Genomic DNA, 26,042 nt, shown 5'->3' with positions numbered 1-26,042 from the left:
GCTCACACACTCCCAGAAACACACCGGTTTCCATGCAAAAGGTTAATTGTGGGAGTGTGTAGGTTGGATTCTGGATCACGGCTTTGTGATTCATGGCACCCGACAGAATAGCGACTCACAGAAGCCGCCTCCACTTTTTCTTGGAGCTGATGGAGAAGCTGGAGTGCTTTCTCCTAGGGGCTCATGTTCTCCCTCTGGTCTGGATTATGTAACTAAGATAACTCTTTTTCTTGTTGAGGGACTACTGTGCTGTGGTAGAAGATGGATTGAAGGCTCCAGTGAAAAAGAGGGTGTCACTGTGTGTATAAGCACCTGTGTGTGTCTTGTAACTATGGTTCCTTTTCATTACCGTGCCTTATTTTTCATGTGGTTGCTGATGGACCGAAACCCCATATATCCAAATATGGTCAAATTCACATTTTTTCACAAATTTATACTCTTGGTCTGTCCCTAAAACTTCTGTTAATTTTACGCATTAATAACCAATTTAAATAATCTATTAACTCACTTTGACACTGAAACTGCCCGAGAAGTGTCGTAAAACTCAGCCTTTTCCTCACTCAGCAGGAGCCGTGCAGCATTATGTTGCCTCAAGATTGAAAGTCTGGATGGTTTTTAAACAACAGCGTGTGAAAATAGGTTAGATACATTTGAGTAAGCCTGTTTGGTTCAAAATGGATCGCTGATTCAGTGCAGACGGAAGTGGGTCAGCCACGAAGGTAAGTGTGTTCCGATTCATATCTGCCTATTACATTTATTGCATCATTCATGGCTCTAAGACCTTTGAAAAATTTGGGAAGATGATGTAACCATAGTTGTTTGCTTTTGTGAAGTATTAAAGGTTTTGATCAAGGGGTCAACATGAGTGCAAACTTTATGATGGACGACTAGCGCTACTGTCGGCTGGCCCTACTGTCAGTGACAGCGTAATCACTTAGCAATTTTTTTGTGGATTAAAGTAGCGATTGAGCATGATTTTGTGGTGGTGTTAGTGTTGATGTTAGTGCGCAATGATATATGTTAACAATATAAGGTACAATACCAACTTGAACGAGTTTTTGGTAACTTAAGCAGGATGTTTTTTTGTTTTGTTTTTTTAATTTCCTGGTCATTTTTGAGAGGATTCCGTTCAACAGCAATATGAAATAGTAAATTCAGGACTAAATTTCATCATGCTGTTGGTAATTAAGCAAGCAGAAGTTGGGGGCGGCAGCATTAGAAATATGGGTGTCGTTATGAAACCCACATTCTCCATGGTTGGTAGTGGGAATGGTTGGTTGTTTGTATGTGCCCTGCGATTGGCTGGCAACCAGTCCAGGGTGTACCACGTCTCTACCCGAAGTCAGTTGGGAGAGGCTCCAGCTCACTCACAAACCTAAGGAGAGGCACTATGGAAAACGGATAGATGGCTTGAAAACAACTGCAATACAAGTGGATCACTCCGTCATCATGTTCTAGAAAAACATCAATACAGTGGCGCCAAGCGACTTATGAGTTTTTTGAGACATGAGCTGTCATTAAATTTTTTGCTTTGACTTGCGAGCTAAATTTGAGATACGAGCACTGTATGGGCAGTGAACTCAGCTCATTTCACAAAAAGGAGCACTTTGACAGCATTGTGACTAAAAAATATTTTTTGGGGGGGGAGGCTGGAACGGATTAATGATATTTCAGTTAATTTCCATGGGAAAGGTGATTTGAGAAATGAGTGTTTTGAGTAACAAGCGTGGTCACGGAAACTTGTATCTTAAGGCACCACTGTATTTTATTTTTCGTCTTTTTACAATGAAAAATAATTTCAATCTGTTCATCAGCATCTTGGGTTAGAGCTACTGTCCAGCCAAACTAAAATGACAGCCTCTGCAGTTGGGATGCTATGCTAAATTTGTACTGAGGACTTTCCATGTGAAGGGCACTCTTGTCACACGCACTCTGCTGCAAAAATAATGAATTGGATCAGGGGGTGCGCGTGTAAGGTTTCGGCAGCCTGCCGAGTACCAGACGTGGCGGGTTTTTTTTAAAGGAGCTCATTGGATGAGTGCCGCGCAGAACTGAAAATTCGAAAATAGGCAGGAGGCGTTGAGCATCAATTGCCTCGGCCCTGTGGGATGCCCGGCTTGCCCGCGCACTCGGGGCCCCGTCGCTGGTGCACATCTGAAAGCGGTTACCCTCACACCTCCTTCTGCGGGGTCAGCACAGGCTTTGGGATCAGATCGGATGGGGAAATGCGGTAATCGTTTGAAGTGGAGAGTGAGGAAACCTATGTTTAAAGAACCTGGATATAATCCATGCTATTTTATGAATATTTTTTGTTCTTTTTGCATAATACATACAATCAAGGAGATTGTAATTGCCCTCTTGGAATCGCTGTTTGTTATTATTCTTCCAAACATTGAATCGCCTTTTTGGGGACCTCAAAATGTCCAAAAACCCACTAATTTTGGCAAGCGTGTACAGTATACTGTATATACTGATATGTATTGTAGGGGTCCTGAACACAACCCCCCAGAAGTGAAAAAATAAATAAAAATAAGACTGAAATACAGTCTCAAGTCTCATCCTGTGTTGAATACCATCCATCAATCCATTTTCTTTACCGCTTATCCACACTAGGGTCGCAGGTTGCTGGAGCCTATCCCAGCTATCTTTGGGTGGAAGGCGGGGTACACCCTGAACCGGTCGCCAGCCAATCGCAGGGCACATAGAAACAAACAACCATTCACACCTACGGACAATTTAGAGACTTCAATCAACCTACCACGCATGTTTTGGGGATGTGGGAGGAAACCGGAGTGCCCGGAGAAAACCCACCCAGGCACGGGGAGAACATGAAAACTCCACACAGGCGGGCCGGGATTTGAACCCCGGTCCCCAGAACTGTGGCAGATGTGCTAACCAGTCGTCCACCGTGCCGGCGTGCTGAATACCAAAGAATAATAAATATGTCTTTTAAGGCGGGTTCTAAAAACTGACAGCAATGGGCGAATGTGGACCTGGATGTGGTCGAAGTTTGGGACCAGCAACAGGACAGTGATGTCATTGAAAATGAATCGCTCTCCACAAGGTTGTGCTGCATCATGATCAAACTCATATGAGGGAATTCTCCCCAATGAGTCCCAATCAGAAGCAGATGTCCAATAGAGATGGGCGACACTCAATTGCCAAACTTTTTTTACACATACCTTATAATATACAGTGGGTACAGAAAGTATTCAGACCCCCTTAAATTTGTCACTCTTTGTTATATTGCAGCCATTTGCTAAAATCATTTAACTTAATTTTTTTCTTCATTAATGTACAGACAGAACCCCATATTGAGAGAAAAAAACGGAATTGTTTAAATTTTTGCAGATTTATTAAAAAAGAAAAACTGAAATATTACACACCCATAAGTATTCAGACCTTGTGCTGTGACACTCACATTTAACTCGGATGCTGTCCATTTCTTCTGATCATCCTTGAGATGGTTCTACACCTTCATTGGAGTCCAGCTGTGTTTGGTTATACTAATTGGACTTGATTAGGAAAGCCACACACCTGTCTATATAAGACCTTACAGCTCACAGTGCATGTCAGAGCAAATGAGAATCATGAGGTCAAAGGAACTGCCTGAAGAGCTCAGAGACAGAATTGTGGCAAGGCACAGATCTGGCCAAGGTTACAAACAAAAATCTGCTGCATTTAAGGTTCCTAAGAGCACAGTGGCCTCCGTAATCCTTAAATGGAAGATGTTTGGGATGACCAGAACCCTTCCTAGAGCTGGCCGTCCGGCCAAACTGAGCAATCGGGGGAGAAGAGCCTGACAGCCTGACAACCTGACATAACTGGAGAGGATCTACAAGGAGGAATGGCAGAGGATCCCCAAATCCAGGTGTTAAAAACCTGTTGCAATATTCCCAAAATGACTCATGGCTGTGTTAGTTCAAAAGGGTGCTTCTACTAAATACTGAGCAAAGGGTCTGAATACTTATGGCTGTGTGATATTTCTGTTTTTCTTTTTCAACAAATCTGTTTTTTTTCTTTCAATATGGGGTAATGTGTGTACATTAATGAGGTAAAAAATGAACTTAAATGATTTTAGCAAATGGCTGCAATATAACAAAGAGTAAAAACTTTAAGGGGGTCTGAATACTTTCCTTACCCACTGCAGGTGGAGCATGGCGTCAAATTTTGATGATCATTTTGAGGATGCGCCATGATAAAGGTAATGATACTTTTACAAGACATGATTTGCGAATACCTGGAAAACTAACACAGATTAAGAATATTTCAACCGTAACCAACTGAGCCAGTGTCAATGTAGTTGTGTTGATTTCCACTGGGCCAACTGATGATGTCAGTCAGCTGTGGGGGCAGGGGGGAAGGCAGGACATTCAGATGCTCAGAGCTTTGATAACTGACAGCAACTAAAAAGAGCCTGAAAGGTCCCTGATCGCATCAAAACAGGAAACAAGTACCTTTATCATAATATCAGTGACGGTATCTGTAATGGATATGGAATGTGGCTGGAAAACATCAATGGTGCATTGAGCTAGAGGGAGAAAAAAGCCTGGTGCTAGAATGGTTTTTGGCTTTTTTTTTTATTTATTTTTTCTGTCTTAGATGATAAATCAATCCAGTACTCTCCATTGCTGTATGGACTTTTACAATTTCTGGGTGAGTCATTATCAAACAATATGTAATTTATAACAGAATTGCTCAGATTATTTTCATGCCTAACCAGATGCTACTTGGCAAAATGTGTAAAGCACAATAATTATTGCCGACGGCCTCATAATTAATTCATTCGCTGCCATGGACGTTTATATTGGTCGACTGGAATCCGACCGTTTTACTTCCACCAACAAATGTATCCGTTAAGTACATTTTTCAATGCAAAGGCGTGGAAGAAGGTCTAGCTCAGCTTATCTGTGAAACTCATGTCTGTAAACCACTCTAATGTTTCACAAATCCCTGTAGATGGCGGTGTTGCATCGCGTTGGATTTGACATTAGCGCAGCTTTTGAGTAGAAGATAAAGATTAGGGGTGAATCTCGGCTTGTGACGTACATTATAAGGGTAAGAAGTCAGACAAGGTTAGACACCTCACACTCGAACAGAGTATGTACAGTATATGTAAATTGTAAACAGAGTATGTGTTTCAGTACATCGTAGAAAAAAGATCAGTTTCATGGAGTGAATGATGAGCGCCATATAAAAAAGCCATTGAAGTTCAACCTGAGGCATGTAGCGAGTTAGTGTTACAGAGTTGTATATCTGAAAATAAATATTTTCGCATCAAAATTTGTCAGTGTCGATGTTCTACGGTTTGAGGTGCCATGAAAGCAAACAGTGTGAAAGTCACTGTTCTGCTTGACATGTTTCTTTTTCACTCCTTGTTGTTGTTGTTGTTTTTTGTTTTTTTTTGGGTTGGGGGGGTTGAAACCAGCCCATGGTCTACTGTGTTGACACAAACTTTCTTTCTGTTGAAAGAACAGAGTCTGCTCTTTCCTTTTGTAGATTCAGTGCTTATACAGTGGACACCTGCATACTCGCGGTCCGGCACCTGCCGATTCACCTATTTGCATTTTTTTTTTCTTTCAACTTTTGAAAATTTATGCTATTCACAGTCTGGCCTGTTCCCTATCCCCCACAAATACCGGGGGGCCATTGTATTGTTACAGAACACAATATTCTGTGGGTCTCGAAAGATCACTCAGAATGTTTTAAAATGGCTGGCAATATGGGGACGTCTGCTTTGAAAATGGCTGGCAGTAAATGATTTTATATGAACTATGTATTGAAAATAAGTTTTTTTCATCAGCATCATCAAGATTTGGTTTGTTTTCGTCAATAGGAATTAAAAACGTGTGTAAAGGGTTTGATACCATTCAGCTATACAGAAAGACTGATTTGTATAGTCCCTAAACCATGCTCAATGACCTCTTTACACCGTCTGTGTAACTTGTACTTCCAGTCTTTTATTACTCACCAGCGTGAGAAATATATTTTGGCTTTTATTGCCAAGTTAGGACAAGCCGTGCTATAATGAGCATTAGGTTTCTTTTCAAAACAGCTCAAATTAATTTACAAAAAGAGGGATAAAAACATCGCAGAGTGGACTTCACAGGCGGTGTTAGCACCCCCCATCGATGTAGTGGGTAATGCTGAAGTCCCCCTAGTTAAATAGCTCATGAGCGATGTGTTGGCGACTGCAGTATTCAACTGTGAACTTCGGATGAATTAATGATTGCTAGCAAACAGATGTTGGCCCCGTTTCGATGCACGGTTTTTCGCAATGATTTGATAAACAACAGACTAATATGCTAATTGCTAACAGCTGTCTATGAGTTTTTCAGTATGTTTTCACTCCAGTAAGACGCTCAAATTCACCTGTTCCCTCTCGGGGCCTGACTATTCACCTTCTGGGCCACCAGTGAAAAAGATCACCTGGTTTGTACGGTACACGCCATTACCTCGCTCAGTTAGCATGACATAATCAACAGTTTTGGTGACTGGTAACACATGTATGTGACCACAACAGTAAACAATGGACGCCTTGTGCGCCTATTTCTTTTGCTGAACAAGTGGAATCACACCTCTTTCCACTGTTTTTGTTTCAGCCTCCCCCTGGAATGTTTATACCGGCGCACATTCCTCGCCCTTAGCTCGTGGCTTTCCGCAATGTCTCACTTTGGTTTGCCAGGACATCAGTCACCGTGTCACAGAAGCGCTTGAAAACCATTGTTTGTCATCCTCTTCCTTTCATTTCAACTATGGATTGATGTCACTATGGCAATTTTAGGCTTCCATATAGTGCATACTATATGTGTTTGCCATTCCTGCCAGGTGGGGGCCCCCAAAGGACCCTGACATGAGCCATTAAAGTTTATAAGCATGGGGCCCAGCTGTCAATCACGCAGACAGACTGACCCCCCACCCCCCATCCAAGCGCTCTCTGAGGTGAGCCCCCGAAACCCCAGAGAACCCCTGACCTCGCTTTGACGGAAAGCTCAAGCAAGCGGGGTAAGTCTGGCTTTGGCTGGCTGGGGTTACGGCAAGTCATTTTTGGCTCTTGCCCGAAGGCTCAGAGAAGGTAGCTTTTGAACAAAATACTGATGCTTGGAGACCTCTGAATCAGCTTGGAGAATTTGTTGAGAAATCTCTTTATTGGCACATTCTGACCCAGAACAGCCCAAAGTATGAAAATGAAGTTAACGTGTGATGGTGTCAAATACTCCTGTCCCAACGCTGCTACTTGTTGCATATCTCTTCCTCACAGGGTGGAGCAATGACTTCCCAGTCCACATATAGATAAAATCCAACTCCTACATAATATTGTCATGTACTGTTGTTATAATGTTTTTGAAAATTGAAGTTCTTTTCATACATTTATTCAATATAATTTCACAGGATTCAGAGAAAATATTGGGTTAGGAAGGTCACAATGTGTTATCACTTTTTTTTTTTTGCTTTCAAATTTTGAGGTCGGAACTTGTAAGTTCCACCTTGACACTTGTTGACTACCAAATTCTTTGTATTTACAATACATTTTCCCATAGCAAATAATGGAAATATTCATATACAGTGGTCAAAGGGTTGCTATTGAACAACCTCTAACTTTACAAGTCATTTTAAAATAACATTTAACCTTATCGATAAAAGTCTAAGAATAAATTTGTACAAAAAAATTCATCCTTAATATTAACTTTCTCAGATGTGCAGAGGTAGTTTATTGGTCGCATTTTGAATTGTAACAATAGAGTAATCAGATTCGTATCTGATTCGAATGCCTCCCGGACGCCTCCCTGGTGAGGTGTACACATCCCACCGGGAGGAGACCCCAGGGACGACCCAGGACACTCTGGAGAGACTACGTCTTTCAACTGGCCTGGGAACGCCTTGGGATCCCCCCGGAAGAGCTGGATGAAGTGGCTGGGGAGAGGGAAGTCTGTACATCCCTGCTAAAGCTACTGCCCCCGCGACCTGACCTCGGATAAGCGGTAGAAAATGGATGGAGGGATGGAGTAATCCCCCATCTTTCACAGCCATTAGGTTAAAAAAAAAAAAAACACAGAGTGAAATACAGTATGTAAATAATGGACAGCATCCTTAAAAATGTGTTTTTTTTTTTTTTTCATTTAAGCCAGAAAGTGCCACTGTGCACTCTTTAAACACATTCTAGACACAAACACATACGTACCGCAAATCATTTTGCAGACATTGTTCTTACCAGTGAAAATATGAAACTTGAGTAAAGATGATGATAAATTTTGTGTGTGGCTTGTAACATACTTGGCCAATAAAGCTGCTACTGCTGCTGCTGCTGATGATGATGATTTGTAGTATACTGTAAAGATAAAATTCAATAAAAACAATAAGCCGTAGGTTTTGCGGATGCTGCTGTATAGCAGGGTATCTGATAGAATTGGATTTGTACATATTTGCAATCTACGAGTAGCCTGGGCCACAAAGTCTGAACCACGATATACAGTGGGTACAGAAAGTTTTCAGACCCCTTTAAATTTTTCACTCTGTTATATTGCAGCCATTTGTTAAAATCATTTAAGTTAATTTTTTTCCTCATTAATGTACACACAGCAAACCATATTGACAGTAAAAAACGTAATTGTAATTGTTGAAATTTTTGCTGATTTATTAAAAAAGAAAAACTAAAATATCACACAGCCATAAGTATTCAGACCCTTTGCTGCGACACTCCTATATTTAACTCGGGTGCTGTCCATTTCTTCTGGTCATCCTTAAAATGGTTCTACACCTTCATTTGAGTCCAGCTGTGTTTGATTATACTGATTGGACTTGATTAGGAAAGCCACACACCTGTCTATATAAGACCTTACAGTTCACAATGCATGTCAGAGCAAATGAGAATGATGAGGTCAAAGGAACTGCCTGAAGAGCTCAGAGACAGAATTGTGGAAAGGCACAGAACTGGTCGAGGTTACAAAAATATTCTGCTGCACTTAAGGTTCCTAAGAGCACAGTGGCCTCCATAATCCTTAAATGCAAGACGTTTGGGACGATCAGAACCCTTCCTGGAACTGGCCGTCCGGCCAAACTGAGCAACTGGGGGAGAAGAGCCTTGGTGAGAGAGGTAAAGAAGAACCCAAAGATCACTGTGGCTGAGCTCCAGAGATGCAGTCGGGAGATGGGAGAAAGTTCTAGAAAGTCAACCATCACTGCAGCCTTCCAGCAGTCGGGGCTTTATGGCAGAGTGGCCTGACGGAAGCCTCTCAGCAGTGCAAGACACATGAAAGCCTGCATGGAGTTTGCTAAAAAAATAAATAAATAAAACACCTGAAGGACTCCAAGATGGTGATAAATAAGATTATCTGGTCTGATGAGACCAAGATAGAAATTGTTGGCCTTAATTCTAAGTGGCATGTGTGGAGAAAACCAGGCACTGCTCATCACCTGTCCAACACAGTCCCAGCAGTGAAGCATGGTGGTGGCAGCATCATGCTGTGGGGGTGTTTTTCAGCTGCAGGGACAGGACGACTGGTTGCAATTGAAGAAAAGATGAATGCGGCCAAGTACAGGGATATCCTGGACGAAAACCTTCTCCAGAGTGCTCAGAACCTCAGACTGGGCCAAAGGTTCACCTTCAAAAAAGACAATGACCCTAAGCACACAGCTAAAATACCGAAGGAGTGGCTTCAGAACAACTCCGTGACTGTTTTTGAATGGCCCAGGCAGAGCCCTGACTTAAACCCAATTGAGCATCTCTGGAAAGACCTGAAAATGGCTGCCCACCAACGTTCACCATCCAACCTGACAGAACTGAAGCGGATCTGCAAAGAGGAATGGCAGATGATCCCCAAATCCAGGTGTGAAAAGCTTGTTACATAATTCTGATTAAATAATTCATAATTCTAAATCTGAATACTTATGGCTGTGTGATATTTCAGTTTTTCTTCTTTAATAAATCTGCAAAAACAATTCCCTAACAATTCAATTTTTTTTCCTGTCAATATGGGGTGCTGGGTGTACATTAATATTGAAAAAAAAATAACTTAAATGTTTTTAACAAATGGCTGCAATATAACAAAGAGTGAAAAATTCTGAAAACTCTCCGTACCACAGTACCATGCCTCACTATATTCTTTTATTTTTTTCCTCCCTAGGCACATTTTGAGGTCAGACCTTGTAAGCTGGCGGCACGGTGGACGACTGGTTAGAACGTCTGCCTCACAGTTCTGAGGACCGGGGTTCAATCCCCGGTCCCCCCTGTGTGTAGTTTGCATGTTCTCCCCGTGCCTGCGTGGGTTTTCTCCGGGCTCTTTGGTTTCCTCCCACATCCCAAAAACATGCAGGGTAGGTTAATTGAAGACTCTAAATTGCCCGTAGGTGTGAATGTGAGTGCGAACGGTTGTTTGTTTATGTGTGCCCTGCGATTGGCTGGCAACCAGTTCAGGGTGTACCCCGCCTCCTGCCCGAAGATAGCCAGGATAGGCTCCAGCACTCCCGCGACCCTAGTGAGGATAAGCGGCTCAGAAAATGGATGGATGGATGGACCTTGTAAGATCCAAGTGGTGTATTGTACAGTGGAAGCTTAACAAGATAAATTTTGACATTGTTTGAGGTTCCACTCTTTGAATGAAACACTACAAATACCTTTTGATTACAGTATAATGTGCAACGAGTAATTGAGCAACACTAATATTTCGATCACTAATAAAGGTCGATGCAAAATCCCTGCCTCAAAGCATTACAGGGATAATTTGTCCACATGAATTCGTGTTTAACTTCCTATGCTAACCTGAGTTAACAATAGCCAACTAAACTTTCATTCGCTGAGACCCAAATCACTTACTGGACCAGGCCCCCCATTTTAAAGCAATACACACTCAAAGTCACAGATCCTACAGTGGAATGAAAGATGGTGATCCCAAGTGGGCAAAAATATTACCTGTACCTCACATGCATATATCAGTTTGTATCCGATTACTTGATTAATTGATGGGATAATCAGTAAAACACTAAATTCTACAAATATTCGATAGCTGTAGGCCTAGATTATCGAGCAGCAATTGATGGCTTCAAATCCAGAAATTTAGCACTTTTGTCACCAGAACAGTTCAAGAAAACCTGTTAAGCTGTTTCGCTTAATTGATAACCGACTACACTGTAAATTACAAACACGCATCACGCAAACACGTGTGTCTATGGTCCAGTACCCTGTCCATGCCTGTGCGCATGATGTAGTGTGGCGTGACACAGGGGGATTAAAGTATCCTTCTCCCTGCACTGCCTCTTCCTTCTTCCTCTACACACCCCTCCCACATGCTATTTGTTCAAATTAAAAGAACTATTCTGACCTGGCTGAAGAAAGCCAACTGCCCTTGACATCTTCCTCATCGTCGGCTCTTGCTTTCCAACGCCCAATACGAACGTCGCCTTTGTGTGTGTCTCTATTTGTTCTTCTGATTTCAATCCACTTGATTGATTTCTAAGGGATGCATCATGATGTGTTGGTTGACAAAATTGGTGAGAAAGTGAATATGCGAACGTTCCAGACTACACATGTATACTTTGGTGTGCAAGCAGTTTCCATGTGTATGTGTCCTTGGGGTGGGTCACAGTACAAAGAGCATATTGTAGGTTTTTTTTTTTTTTTTTTTGTCATAGCCTTAGCAGGGCTCCCGAGTAGGTGTGGAGCTGCAGACTGTTTTAAATACTGTGTCAGCAATTTGAGTTGGTTCTCCACCTCTTGGCCTGTAGTCCACATCCAGAGGTGAGATGGAGGGAACAGGAGCGAGAGTTCAAGTGAGGTTACTGGTGGTAAGGCTGCATGGTTCAGGCGACATAATTTTTGCTCACAATTGGGAGATGTCATGGCAGCGTAAATAGAAATAAAGCATGGACTTGGATACTTTCAAATCAGAATCAGGTTTCTTCCAAATGTGGTTACAAAGCCGCTACGTCTCGGATTTCTGATAAAGCAAGCGGGATTGGATACACCCGTCAACACAAACGAAGCTAGCATCGGTGTTGCGGTAGCTATAACCCTTTAAGCAACAGATATTTGAACACAAACTGTAGCAACACATGTAGACAGATAATATAATACTGCCAAGCATATATCCTCTCACTTATCCTCTAAAAAGTCTCGTATTTCTGCATCTTACTAAGTCACTTACAGTAGTTGTGAAACTCTTTCTTAATTTTCGTCTGTCTTTCTATGATAATGCCCCACGGTGGCCAAGGCGCGCCCACCAAAAGGAGCCCAATGAGGGGCTGGAACGGAATAATGGCATTTCATCTCAATTAAATGGGGAAAGATGATTTGAGATACGATTGTTTTGAGTTACAAGTGACGTCATGGAACAATTTAAGCTCATAAGTCTGTATCAAGCAATAAATGCAGTGCAACATCGCACATATGTAGCCAATGGTTCCAACCATTAGTTTTTCAAGTTTGGATGTTGTGTTTGTTTCAGTTGGAGCCCATTCCAGATGAGGTGTTGCATCAGAGACCAAACGCCAATGCTGTTCACTCGATGGAAAATGTTCTTGAAGCTCACAGTGAGTAAATTCCATCTCCCTTCTTCAGTGTGCTGTCATACTTGATTGTTAGCAAGATGAAACAACTAACCATAAACGTAACCACAAACCGGCTCACATAGTGCTGTTTTTCTTGTCTCGGTTCTGTGCAGGTAAATACTGGCGCTCACTACAACGCTCTGCCTCCACGCTCGGTCGGTCTTTGAGCGAAGCCCTAAGACGAGATGCGGACGAGGCCGAAACTGTCTCTGCTATGGCCTCTTTGTCCGTCGCCAACAAGCACATTGCAAAGAAGTACGTTTGCGCTCGCTTGGTCGAAAGCACGAAACTTTTGCATGTTCAAAGACTTACTGTTTATCATTTGATTGTTTTATATTTATGCCCGAGAAGTGTTCTTCATACAAATAGCTACTGTATTTATGACATAGTGATACATTACGGCATCTTCCGAGTTCCGTACTAATTTCTGTTACGTCCCACTGAATGACGAACTTGAGCACGCTCAAGTGTTTATCTGGGTCAGATGCGAGGTATTATTACTGTACAAGGCCCGAGCCTGTTAGCGTGCGAGCTAGCTGGTTGCTAGTGCCTCTCATCGTGGCGCGGAAAGCCTGGCGACGACCCAGTGTGTTTAAGCAGTTATATTTTATTTATGAGTTTGGCTGCTTGTCCCGTTTGATAAACGACTGAAATTGCTTCGGCTCTCCTATCCCACATGCCTGGGCATAACTTTACCTCAGTTGCTCCATTTTTGTTTTTCACTTCACTTGAGCGGCTGTGTATCTAAAGCTCGCTTGTAACTTTTGTAAATTTTGACTCCCAACAAAAAGCAAAAACTCGACCAATGGACAACTCGTAACGGCAAAAACACGTAAGTTGGGGCACTACTAAGTCAATGTACAAGTGAATTTATGAAGTGGAAAGAGGACGAGAATTGCGAGCGTGTCTCCGTAATGAAGGCTGGCAGTTGAGAGAAATGCTAGTTGGATGTTTTTTCGACATTTAACCGGTCACCTTTATAACAAAGAGGTTATTGATCAAGTACCGCTTGCCTTCGTTTTATGGTCTAAGCAGACGCTACAGTATATTGTGTGTCTTTTGACTGTTACAGGAGGGCGTTTGGTGAATTCGCTAATACATATTTGCAAGTGACCTTGCTACGATCTCATGTTTAGTCAAATATTTCCACTTGCTCGCAGCGCCACTGCTGGTTTGCTGCTCCGACGGAGCACCTGTTGATTTCAGTGAGGTTTGCATGTTGCCATTGCCAAAACACGTGATTGGCGATTAATCAACTTCAAGCTATAACCCTCACTGCGGAGTGGTAAAGTCGACCCCCCGACTAATCGACTCGTCGGTTCAACCCCCGATTGCCACAACAGGAGACTTCTTTTGATTTCTACTTGTGTCTTTCTGCAGGGCTCAAGACGAACCAATGGAAGAGGACGCCCCCATGTAAAGAGGCCTGGTTGCCTTTCGCGCACTGAGACTTTGTGCGCTGAGCCCCCCACGCGTCCTGATGGTTCTCAATACCACTCTGCGACTCTGCTCGTGTCATATCGAGATGCCGTCTTATCGTGGTGAGGATGAAGTGGACAGGACACGCAGAGACTGATCAGCATACGTAAAAAGTATGATCATGTAAATCTACCTAGATGTATACAAATCAACGTAAGGGTCAACTAGTTAACCGGGATAAACCAGTGGAACAGACGACCATTCCGCAACCTTTAGTGCCAGTACTTCTCAAACACTAGACACGTGTTCTTGTGTACTTTTTAAAATTCCAGTCAAAAATACATACAGTATGGACAATCTGCATCCTGCTTTTTATAAACAATTTTTTTCTGTGTGTGTGCACATTTTCATCAAAACGCACCAGAGGATATTAAGAATGTGATTCTGCACTAAGGGTGGAACATTCCATTTTTTGGGTTCATTATCTGAAAGAATGGAACAAAGAGATCAATTTGGTCACATTTTTCCAATGTGTAATATGATCCGCCGGTGTTCTCATTCCAAAATGACTGATAGTGGAAGAAGGAAAAAAAACTGTTTTTGTGCCTTTTTTTGTTATTGCTTTAAGTAATATGGATATTTTTGGCTACTTGGTTAAAGAGCTATGCCTTAAAAACAAGCTCAATAAAAGAGGATCTCTTCATCCCAATTCTACAAGACTTGCCGAGCGGTCCAGTTTGTGCATGTTAGTGGCACAAACTTGCCTTGTTTACCTTTTTTGCCCTGCTGCAAGGCTTAGCTCTCCTTTTATTTCCACCCTTCTTTTTTCCTGCTCTCATCTTGAAGGTGAGATCTAACCCTCCACTGGAGTTGGTGGGAGGTAGTTCAAAGTAGCATGCACTGTGAAAGAGCAGTTTCTCTATGCTGTGTTCCAAATTATTACTGATTTAAGTTAAATAAACATTTGAAAGGGAGAAAAATTCATCATCCCCTGGCCATAGCCCTATTGACAACATGTGTTGTATCCTTCTAAAGAAGGTCTTGTCTAGTATACTTCCAAATAGCAACTCTTGGAGGCAATACTTGCATCCTCAAATGAGATACACGAGAAACTAAATGTTTGTGTTTGTGTGTGTGTGGCTAAATGCCTTTTTTTCCTCTATGTAATTAAAAAAAAAATCAGAATTTTTTTTTCTTATTTTGTGCATCATGATATGGAACAGAATTTTTTTTTTATTTTGCACACACACAAAAAAGTAGCAGTTTTTGATCAGTAAAATCCAGATTATTATACTGTAGAAGATTTTTGATTGCCCCAAATATATTCACTGTAAATCGCATTGACTCTTAAGGAAAATGGACAGAAACAGCAAACAGTTCAGTGGTTTAGATCATGGGAAGTTCTCTATTTTTTTTTAATGGGGGCCTGTGAAGCTCGTTGAGAGTCTTTTGTGATTAAGGGCTTTACAAGAAATAAACTTGACTTGTGTTCAATTTAAAAAGTGGAACTCATGTACAGATTCGATTAGCATATTGGAACCTATCATAATGCCAAGTCCAGCTTAATTTTTATTTTGAAAATCAACTTGTTTTTACGTAACATTCTAATTACTTGATTTGTAGATTTTCGGTTTTCATTAATGCATCAATGTTACAAAAAATAACTTGAAGAAATATTTTGGTCTGTGCGTAGTGAATATATGAGTTTCACTTGTTGAATTGAACTACTGAACTAAATAAAAATTTATGAAAATGCACCTGTATGCCTAATAATGTGGAACACAGTGTAATTTGAATATTGTGAATATTCAAACAAAATGACGTCCCAGTAAATGTTTTAACATCTGAGGTTGGAAAGAGTCATTGGCCTTCTCTTTATGACACCTTGGTTTCCACGATATACCACGTGGGAGGTTGCAAAGGGGCAGCTGCTTCAACATCTGCTCGCCAAATGTCAGGTGTTGCAGCATGTGGCAGGTGTGTGTACATCAGATACAGACACCACTTTCTTTTTTTTTTTTTTTTTGCTCCATAATCGCCTTTTTTCCTTGTATAGCCTCAATGTATGCCATGTTTTTTCTCAGCCTGTCAGTGAAGAAAGTTTAGAAGGTGGTGCCTTGAGATACGAGTCGAATTTGTTTCGTGACCACACTCGTAACTCAAAACAAAACATAATGAATGCACCATTAACCCCCCACCCGAAAAAGGAACCAAGAATGTTTGGAATGTGTTTTTTTATTCAGAAATTCAGCATTTTAATTTTGTACTTTATGAAAACATTTGTCAAGAATGTAAAGACATTAAACTGTTTTTGCCACATTTTTTGCTTCATCGCAATGGACATTGTGCCGCTCCTTCTAGTATGTGCGCCTTGGCCTGGGGGCAGTATAATACAGATATACTGTACATGGAGCTCCTCAATAAGCTGCAGTAATATTAGTTATTCTTCACAGAGGATAAAGAACACATGCCTGTGAGTATTGTTATATCACCTGTCTGCATGTGTTGGTCCTCTTTTGTGTTTAAATATCCATTGCTGAAAAGGTTAACACCGTGACACAATGCTATTCGTTTGCCTATCCATGAACATTTGCCTTGTTCGTTAATATTAGGCTAAGCGGACTTTAAGGCAAAGCTATGTGGTTATTTTAAATACAGGGATAATTCTTTTTTTTCTGCTGAGTTTGATATCTGCCAAGCTGCTGATTCTTGTGATCTGAGTTGAGTTTACTGCCACCATACAGTGCTTGTATCTCAAATTTTGCTCGAAAGTCAAACCAAGAAATAGGCTGAATCATAGCTCGTCTCACCAAAAACTTGTATGTCAGGTCAATCGTATTTCAAGGCACCAGTGCAATTAAATATAATTACACTACAATCATCAATCTTTGGAAGTATGTGAATGCCTATTATAATGGATCCCCATTATTTACAGGAAAGAGCATTTGCATTCAAATAAAAATAAAAGGCTCTGGGCAGCTACTTTCTTCCCTTTAGTGCCGCCTCCATTAAAAAATACACACACACACACACGATGTTAGAACGCAGATGTAGAATTTGTTGTTGTTTGTTAATGTTTTGACATGAATGATATCAATATTCCTGCCACATGCTTTTCTTTGCTTCATCCTCCGGTCTGCTGCGATGTCGTGACTATTTTTTTTTTTTTTGCATTTTTTTTGCATTTTCTTTATCATTTGTATATTTTGTTCATATTGCCTTGTGTTATACTGCAAAGCTGACAAGACTGATAAGGGTCTGGAAATGGACTAAGGGTTTTTTGTGTGGGGAGATGTTTCTACTTTGTATACAATTGTGTATTGTTTGTTCATAGTAGAGTTATATATATGAAAAAGAAATGATTATATTCTATAACGAGTATGTATGTATACATTAAATGTAGTCGGCCCTTTGTAGGGGTGTTACTGAAGGCGCCGTTTGCTGTCTTTGGTTACGGTTTGCTGTTGAATTGTGCTTTTTATGGGCTGTCTTTTGGTCAATGATGTCACGATTTTGGACTTGTTCATTTCCCGTGGCACCGCGTCGGCCTCTCTGCTTCATGTAGTCATGCACATATTTGTACTTTTCCTAATTCACCTTGTCTTTTCCTGTCTCTAGATTTTGATTGTAGAACATGCGTTTTATATGGCACCTGTTACATTTTAGTAATTCAAGAAACCTGAGACCAATATTAAATCTGGATTATACAATTCACAAACCTCATCTATTTTATGTTGTGTTAATCTCTAACTATGTCGCACACAAAATAGTCCAACCCATAGAAAATATTATAATAGAGGTCTATTATAAAGGTCTGCTATACATGGGACCCAAAGCCACAAGAGTGTGATTTGTCATGATGCTGGTTGTAAAAGTTTGTTCAGAATTGAAAAATCCTGGCTCCCCTTTGAAGGAGATACTTTTTCCACGATATTCCCAGAACCTTTTTACACAGCAGTGCCAGTTATCATAACAGCAGCAGACTCGGGTTCTCTACCGTTGAATGATTTAGTTTCGCCAATGGAGCCAAAACTAGCACCGTCTGACGACTCTGTCTGTCTGGCTCCGCCGTTAGTCCAAAGCTGTGAAAGAACTGCAACATTCCATTTTCTTCTAATTTCCATTTATTATGAGGAAGCATATCTTTGTGTTGGGAACCGTTTGAAGTTAAGGCCAAACAGGAACAGGAACTGTTTTTTTAGGCAGGCTGCTCTCACTCTACTTTCTCCGCTGATGATCCTGATGTACGCATGCACCATCTATTCCTGTCGGCCTTTCCTCTGCCGTAATAGCCCCAAGAGCAAGTGCTCTACTTGTACTATTCTTTGTTCCTTTTTCTGGGGATAAGTCCTGGTCTCTTACTCTAATGAGAATCTATTTATTAAACCTGTAAGGCTTCAGTAGCACTGCAACACACGGAAAATGACCATGTGGTCATCACTTTTCATTTCACATTGAATGGATAAACCTCAAATGGCAAGAATGAATATGTACGTACTGGGGTCTGAAAGGTTTAAGCCTGCTGCACACTGGAGCTATCTGCTGAGCAAAAAGTCATTGAAGACCATTTGCTTATTGTGGCCATGTAGTTTTGGGTGAGTTTTCTGCCTCCAGATGCCTTGAGACAAATATTCAGCCTATTTTTCACCTCACCATGTGGCCACTATTTGAGCTACATGCTGAGAGCAGAAATTCACGTGGCCAATCAAAATCCACCCTCCATTCACATGGTTTCAAGATGGCAGCCCCCTGCCAAGTTATCAGCGGCTAAATATCTGACCAGTGATCTCAAACGTACGGCCCGTGGGCCAGATCCCGCCCGGTCCAATCTTGCCCGTGGGGATATAAAACACGAGTTAATAAGAGTGAATGTTGTTGCTCATTTTGTCCCCTGGAGGTCGCACTGACGATCACTGAAATGGCATTCTAAATTGGCTGCTACTCAGGATTTGACACCTGATATTGATGCCCTCGTGGAAGCTAAAAGAGGCCACGTTTCAGGAGCAAAGGAAGCCTACTTCATTTAAATTGCTGTGCCACCTTTGCACAACAGTTCTGTGAAAATGAACACCTCCTGTATATAATATTTCAAGACATTGAATATTGCAAAATGTAAGTCAACAGTTTCAGTTCAAAAGAGGTTGGTTTGGTGGGAACCTTTTGTTATTTTCATGCACTGCCACACCATACATACATTTACAAGGCAGGGGGACAACTGCACCCTATTTCTGTTCCCACCTTTGTTTTTATGGTGGTCAGTTGAGGTTGGCAAGACTTGCTGTGGACATACAATCCCCTCCAATGTATTGGAAAGACAAGGTCAATGCCTTTGTTTTTGTTGTATACTGAACACATTTGTGTTTCAGATCAAAAGATGAATATGAGACAAAAGTTCAGAATTCCAGCTTTCATTACATGGTATTTACATCTAGATGTGTTAAAGAACACAGGACAGAGCACCTTTTGTTTGAAGCCACCCACTTTTCAAGTGAGCAAACGTATTGGGACAGACATTAAATTAACTTAAAATGAGTAACATTGAATATTTGGTGGCGTAACCCTTATTTGCAATAACTGTATCAAGCCTGCGAGCCATTATCTTCACCAGACTGTTGCATTCTTCATTTGAAATGCTTTTCCAGGCTTTTACTGCAACCACTTTCAGTTCTTGTTTGTTTTTGGAGGTTTCTCCCTTCTATCTCCTCTTCAGGCGGTAAAATGCATGCTCTATTGGGTTAAAGTCTGGTGAATGACTTGGTCAGTTCCAGACCTTACACTTTTTCCCCGGTTTGGGTCATTGTCTTGTTGCATGATGAAGCTTCTCCTGATTAGTTGGGATGCATTTTTCTGTAAACTGCCGGGCAAAATGGTTTTGTGGACGTCGGAATTCATTTTGCTGCTACCATCATGAGTTACATTGTCAATAAAGACTATTGAACCTGTTCCAGATGCAGTCATGCAAGCCCAAGCCATGACATTACCTCCACTATGCTTCACAGATGAGCTTGTGTGTTTTGGATCATAAGCAGATCTTTTCTTTCTCCATATTTTGGCCTTTCCATTACTTTTGTAGAGGTCAATCCTGGTCTCATCAGTCCAGAAAACTTTGTTCCAAAACTTTTGTGGCTCATCTCTGTTCTTCTTTGCAAAATCCAATCTGGATTCTTTTTGCTGATGAGTGATTTGCATCTTGTGGTATTGCCTCTATATTTCTTCTCTCAAAGTCTTCTTCAAACAGTGGACCTTCACCCATGCTCTGTGGAGGTTGGCAAACCATTTTCTCCGGCAATTTAAAGAAAAAATGCATCCAAACTAATCGGGAGAAGCTTCATCATGCAACAAGACAATGACCCTAAACACACTGCCCACACAACATAAAACTTCATCAGGGTGAAAAAGTGGAAAGTATTAGACTGGCCAAGTCAATCACCGGACCTTAACCAAATAGAGCATGCATTTTATCTCCTGAACAGGAGGCTGAAAGAAGAAATGCTGACTGTGGACATGCACATTTATTGACGGGAAACTTTGTTTGGTGGAAACCTTTTAAAAATGAAAAAAAAAAATATTTTACCTCTTCCTCTGTTCATCGTATATTTAAAATTAAACTCTCTCAAAGATGACATGGGCGGCACGGTGGCCGACTGGTTAGAGCGTCAGCCTCACAGTTCTGAGGTGCGGGGTTCAATCCCCGTCCCCGCCTGTGTGGAGTTTGCATGTTCTCCCCGTGCCTGCGTGGGTTTTCTCCGGGCACTCCGGTTTCCTCCCACATCCCAAAAACATGCATGAATTGGAGACTCTAAATTGCCCGTAGGCATGACTGTGAGTGCGAATGGTTGTTTGTTCCTATGTGCCCTGCGATTGGCTGGCAACCAGTTCAGGGTGTACCCCGCCTCCTGCCCGATGACAGCTGGGATAGGCTCCAGCACCCCCGCGACCCTAGTGAGGAGAAGCGGCTCAGAAAATGGACGGATGGAAAGATGACATGTTTTGATATTTGAGAACGGTGTCTCTGATTTTTATTTTGATGTCATCATGCAAAATAAAATAATGGAGTAGAACAAATGTGATTTAACCGTAAAGGGCATTATCTATAAATGATGTTTTGCCAGTAATTTCACTCATTATATTGCTCATATAGTGCATACATCTATTGCCTCAATCTAAAGATACATTCATGCAGTTAATTCTTAACTGCCTACTAAAGGCCTACTTGTTAAACAAATACTAAAGGACAAAGTAAAATAGTAAACTGCTCTGCCTGTATTTCATACCTTTGTTGTTGTAAGCATTGAGGACCTCAAAAAGTAGTTACTGTATTTTATTCATTTTATTTGATATTTAGATTAAACGACCGATTAATTGGTTATCAGAATTTTTTCTGCCGAATATCGGAATTGGCATCGTCCTCCAAAAAATCAGTATTTGTCGGGCCCTAATTGTTACATCCAGAATATACATCCTAAATTATGATGATCACCTACAAAGAAGACTAGGGAAGAAGTGTGGGACAATTTTAGTTTATTCAATTCATTCCAGAGAATAACCCAACCCCAGAGAAACTGGTCACTGTTATCTGGACAATTTTTGGTGTCAACCTTGGATTGTCGATAAATTCCTGTTTACTGCCATTGTTGCGCATTTGCCAAGTGGCTAAAAATTAGTCGCAGTTGATATAGGAAGAGCCCAGAAGCACACAATAAACAAAGTATTATTTACTGTTACTATCAATCGAGCCAGAGGGCGGCAGTTGAGTAATAGCAGCAAGGGTCTCACAGTAGCTTTGACAGGGTTTCGCCACCCATTGGGTAAGGTCAAAGGTTTGAGCTTGTCTCCAAATAAACAGACGAGAATCCCTGTCTGTGGTGGAACTAACGCAAAGACAACACATTTCAAAAGCAAATACAAGCGCCAAATCCCGCCTCACCTCCTCTCAAATAAACACACATTCCAGCATGCCTTTGTCTCAAGTCTGAATTAAGAGAGTAAGAGTGTCAATAGCGGCCACCGGCTCGAGCTGTGTAAGCTCGTCAGATTGTGTAAATCATTGCGTCGCGTAGAAGGCAAACGCATGAAACTTAACAGGTAATATTTGCTGTCATACCAATACTGAAAGGCTCCCAAAGAGGAGACGCTGTTAAAGAATGTGCCAGCTTTATGGTCCCAACCCCCGTGCCTCAGGATGCTACAATGTGGTTCAGACAAGCACCTTTAAGTTCAACGTAAAGGGTGGTACGCACACACTGATTTTTAACATTTTTACCAGATTTTTAAAACACGAAAGGCCCCAAACATGAGAAAAAAAAATCAAGTTTGTGTTTACTGCTCTTATAGTGTGTGGTGTGCTCGGATGGCCAACACAGCACACCTTAAGGCTTCTTTATACTACATCACTGCAGCTAGCCGCATGCAGTTTGCCTTTATACTCGAGCACAACCCACGCGCACTGTTTTGAAAATGTGCTGCAGTTCTCCTCCAAGTCAGGGATGTCACTATGGCTGCTATTGGCTAGGACGCCACAGGGTGGAGTTTTCTCTGCATTTTTTGGCCATTTCCGGTAGTCGTTTTTACTCTCCTGTCCATAACAAGGAACAAAGCAACAACAATGGCGACCGTGGAACAGAGTCTGCTAGAACAAATGGACCAAGATGACCAGAGGATACGTTTAATTATGCTGCAAAATCAGTCGAGAAGGCGCCGGCGTAGGTGCTATGTGGAACCGGGAGGAACGCTGATTACATCATCTCAGCATGTGACTAAAACGGAGGAATTACGAGAGATGATCTCCGCGACATTCTACCCGCAGCAACAATTTTTTCGAACAGGTTTAACATTTCCTATTAAGATCAAGATGGTAAAAATTGGTATGTGTGCGCCTGATTTAAAATGATCGGTTTTGATTGTTTACCAAGGAGATTGGGAAGAAAAAAAGTCCTTCTTAACGCCCCCGGTGGACATGCTGAATTTGGACCTGAATGTCCATATGTGCGCGTAACCACGCCCTTCCATGTCTCACTGTCATTGCCCACGTGAGCATTGAAGTCCCCCAGCAGTCCCCGGCAGGAGCGCTCTCAAGCAGGAGCGCTCTCCAGCACCCCCTCCAAGGACTCCAAAATAAGTATACCCACACCTACTCGGCGCCATTCAGTGGGCAACTCCAAAGTGGAAGAGAGTCCAACCCCTCTCAAGAGGACTGGTAGCAGAGCCCAAGCTGTGTGTGGAGGCGAGCCTGACTATATCTCGTTGGAACTTCACACACCGGCTCCTTCCATGCCAGAGAGGTGACGTTCCACGTCCCTAGAGCCAATTTCTGTAGCCAGGGATTGGATCGGCAAGGTCCCCGCCTTCGGCCACACTGCTCCCGACCCTTATGGCCCCTCCGACAGATGGTGAGCCCATGGGAAGGGGGACCCATGTTACCCAGCCGGGCCCCATGGGTGCAGGCCCAGCCACCAGGTGCTTGCCTTGCCAAAAATCTGCCATTTGAACAGGGGTGTGTAGACTTTTTTTGTCTCCACTGTAGCTTCCCTTCACCTCCTTTGTTAATAGTTGATTTATTGATTGTTTTGATTAACCCAAAAAATATGTAAGTTAACTATTATACTGTTTTTTTTTCTCAACAGTATTTGAGAAAAAATTGTAATACTATGATTCATTTTGCCAATTTGTGCCCTTTTTTGGCTTGAGCACCTGTCCCCCAAAAATGTCTGTGCACGTGCCTGTGCCTACCCCGCTTAAGATTGTTGGCTCAGATTGTTTTCCAAGCAGAAGACAGAAGGGAAAAAAAACCACTCAACACACCCCACACCACAAGATAATCGCTGAGGAAAATCAATCTGATCATTGGGCCTTTGTGAGTTTGATCGCAAAATGTCCAAATTTGGCCTGATTGTCGAGATGTGTGTACCCCGCTTAAGATGTTAAAAATCGGAATGCGTATACCACTCTTAAGAATGTAGATCCCTGACTGTTTTTCAAGGAGATTGCATACGAATGAATCCTTCCTAACACACCCCACATAACAGGAAAATCACTCAGGATAATCTTTCAGAGGCATCCGATTATCGGGCCTTTGATTTCAAAGCGGGAAAAAAATGCTCAAACTCATGCGATTGTCGGTATGCATGTACCCCGCTTAAGTGTGCGCTCATTTATCATCTCCACCGCGTAGAGACGCGTAACCCCGTGACCCAACCGCAAAGTCAGGTCAGAGGAGAGGTGGAGAACGTCCTTCCTGAAGGCCTGCCCACAAGATGGTGGCCCCGTCGCCACAACAAAGCGGAGAAATGTCACCACACATTGAATGATGGGAACACCCCCCTCTACGCTTCACTATCTTCTTTTTCCACTTGATTCCTCGCTGTGACATTGCGGTCTGCGGCCTCAGCGTCTGCCGTTGTCAGTTCTCTCTATCATTACGCAGCCACCCGTGTGTGTGTGTGTGTGTGTGTGTGCGTGTGTGCATCAGTGTGTGCCTGTGCATTGCGAGGCGGCATCCGCCCAGTCGGACTCATCACACAGCACATTTTAATTGCAGGTTCCAGTGTCTAAATGAGTGATGCCACTTGGGCCAGCGAGACTAATTACAGATCACGGTCATTACAATCGCTTTTGGATCATCCACAAAAGATGTGTGGAGAAGGTAAACGACACTGAAGAGTTTAACGGTGTACATCCTGAACATGGTTGTTTTAATTAATATCCCAAATAGTTTACATGTAAACACGATGTCCTCTTTCCCCTAGTAAAAAAATTGTATTTGGGTTTTTTGTCAGGTTTTTTTTTTCAATATTGTTGACACAAGCGAGATACAAGCAGAACAAAAACATGACACAACTTACCAATTAATGTGCAAGTGAATCATTTCTGTATGTGCCCAGACCACACGACACCACAGTACCAAGAGAAAACCTCTACACAATGCAAAATACACAAAATAATAGCTAAAAAATGTAAAAAAGAAAAGTACATAATTTGAAGTAGATTTTTCAGGTCACTCTCCCTTATTTCTAATGACTTTTTAATTTTTACTCCTTATATTTGAAAATGGATATTTAAACTTTTGACTACTGAATTTGTGTTTATATCAGAATCTGAATCATCTTAGTTTGCCAAGTATGTCCAAAACACAAGGAATTTGTCTCCGGTAATTGGAGACGCTCTAGTACGACAACAGACAACCACTGTGACAAAATATACTTTTTGGACATAAAAACACACAACGGAGAGTCAGTGAGCAATGAAAGGTTACCGGTAATGCTGATACAATGACAATTGTGCAAATGGTGCAATCTATATACATATATCCAGCATACCCGTGACCCTAGTGACGATAAGCGGTGTGGAAAATTGATATATATATATATATATATACATATATGTATATATATATATATATATATATATATATATATATATGAAAAACACATCCACGCTAGGTATATTTTATGTCACTTGGTTCACAATGTAAGCAAAGCTATGGGAACATGTAGTTTTGACAGCATAAAAGTCGTGCCTAGCTGGCTCTTGGTGTAAAACCACAACAACATGTGACATGTCACATGATTTGTTTTCTTCTTCTCAGTACAAACACTATGTATGTTGATAACAGAGGGAAAGTAAGTATTCTCTGTCATAGTTTATTTCCATTGTGCCAAGTTATCAAAATGGGTATCATCATTGAAGGTAAAATTTGACTTGTGTGTAAGGACAGGATTTTTTTTCCCCCACAAGTACCTGTACGTCTACTCCGAGTGTGCATACTTTTGCCACCTCATTCCAAAGTTGGAGTTTGGAACGAGCGGGGATGGACAGCAGGTGATGTGCTTTCCAGAGGACGTTCCACCAGTCTGACTGCAGCTTGTGAGCCGCAGCATGTCTGAGCGTGTGCACGTTTGCTTGTTTTATGACTGTGTGAGTTTAGTCTGGTGTTGCACATGCGCTCATAGGGGAAAAAAAAGAAAAAAAAGGCGAACGATACAAGGAAAGAAAGACATGAGAGTGTCTAAATATTTGCATACGGTAAATGTAACATTTATGCTTGCACACTAGAGCGCTACATGAATGCGCTACTATACTGA

The 26,042-nt window shown here is 41.7% G+C and overlaps 1 protein-coding gene across 7 annotated transcripts in view; it reads left to right on the top strand.

The window, feature by feature from the left end:
• The window catches only part of hdac4 (histone deacetylase 4), a 148,514-nt gene extending 130,829 nt beyond the window's left edge, over positions 1–17,685 (top strand). For all 7 annotated transcript variants that reach the window (XM_061791727.1, XM_061791726.1, XM_061791729.1 and 4 more), the window contains 3 exons: positions 12,441–12,525; positions 12,657–12,798; positions 13,924–17,685. In XM_061791727.1, the coding sequence (XP_061647711.1) occupies positions 12,441–12,525; positions 12,657–12,798; positions 13,924–13,963 (267 nt within the window). In that variant the 3' untranslated portion in view covers positions 13,964–17,685. The remainder of the gene's footprint in view (positions 1–12,440; positions 12,526–12,656; positions 12,799–13,923) is intronic.
• Positions 17,686–26,042: the final 8,357 nt, after the last annotated feature.

This window comes from Phyllopteryx taeniolatus, chromosome 12, assembly GCF_024500385.1.
Source record: "Phyllopteryx taeniolatus isolate TA_2022b chromosome 12, UOR_Ptae_1.2, whole genome shotgun sequence".
Lineage (NCBI taxonomy): Eukaryota > Metazoa > Chordata > Actinopteri > Syngnathiformes > Syngnathidae > Phyllopteryx > Phyllopteryx taeniolatus.
The sequence above is the reverse complement of the archived record's forward strand: the minus strand, read 5'-3'. Positions and strand labels throughout refer to the sequence as shown.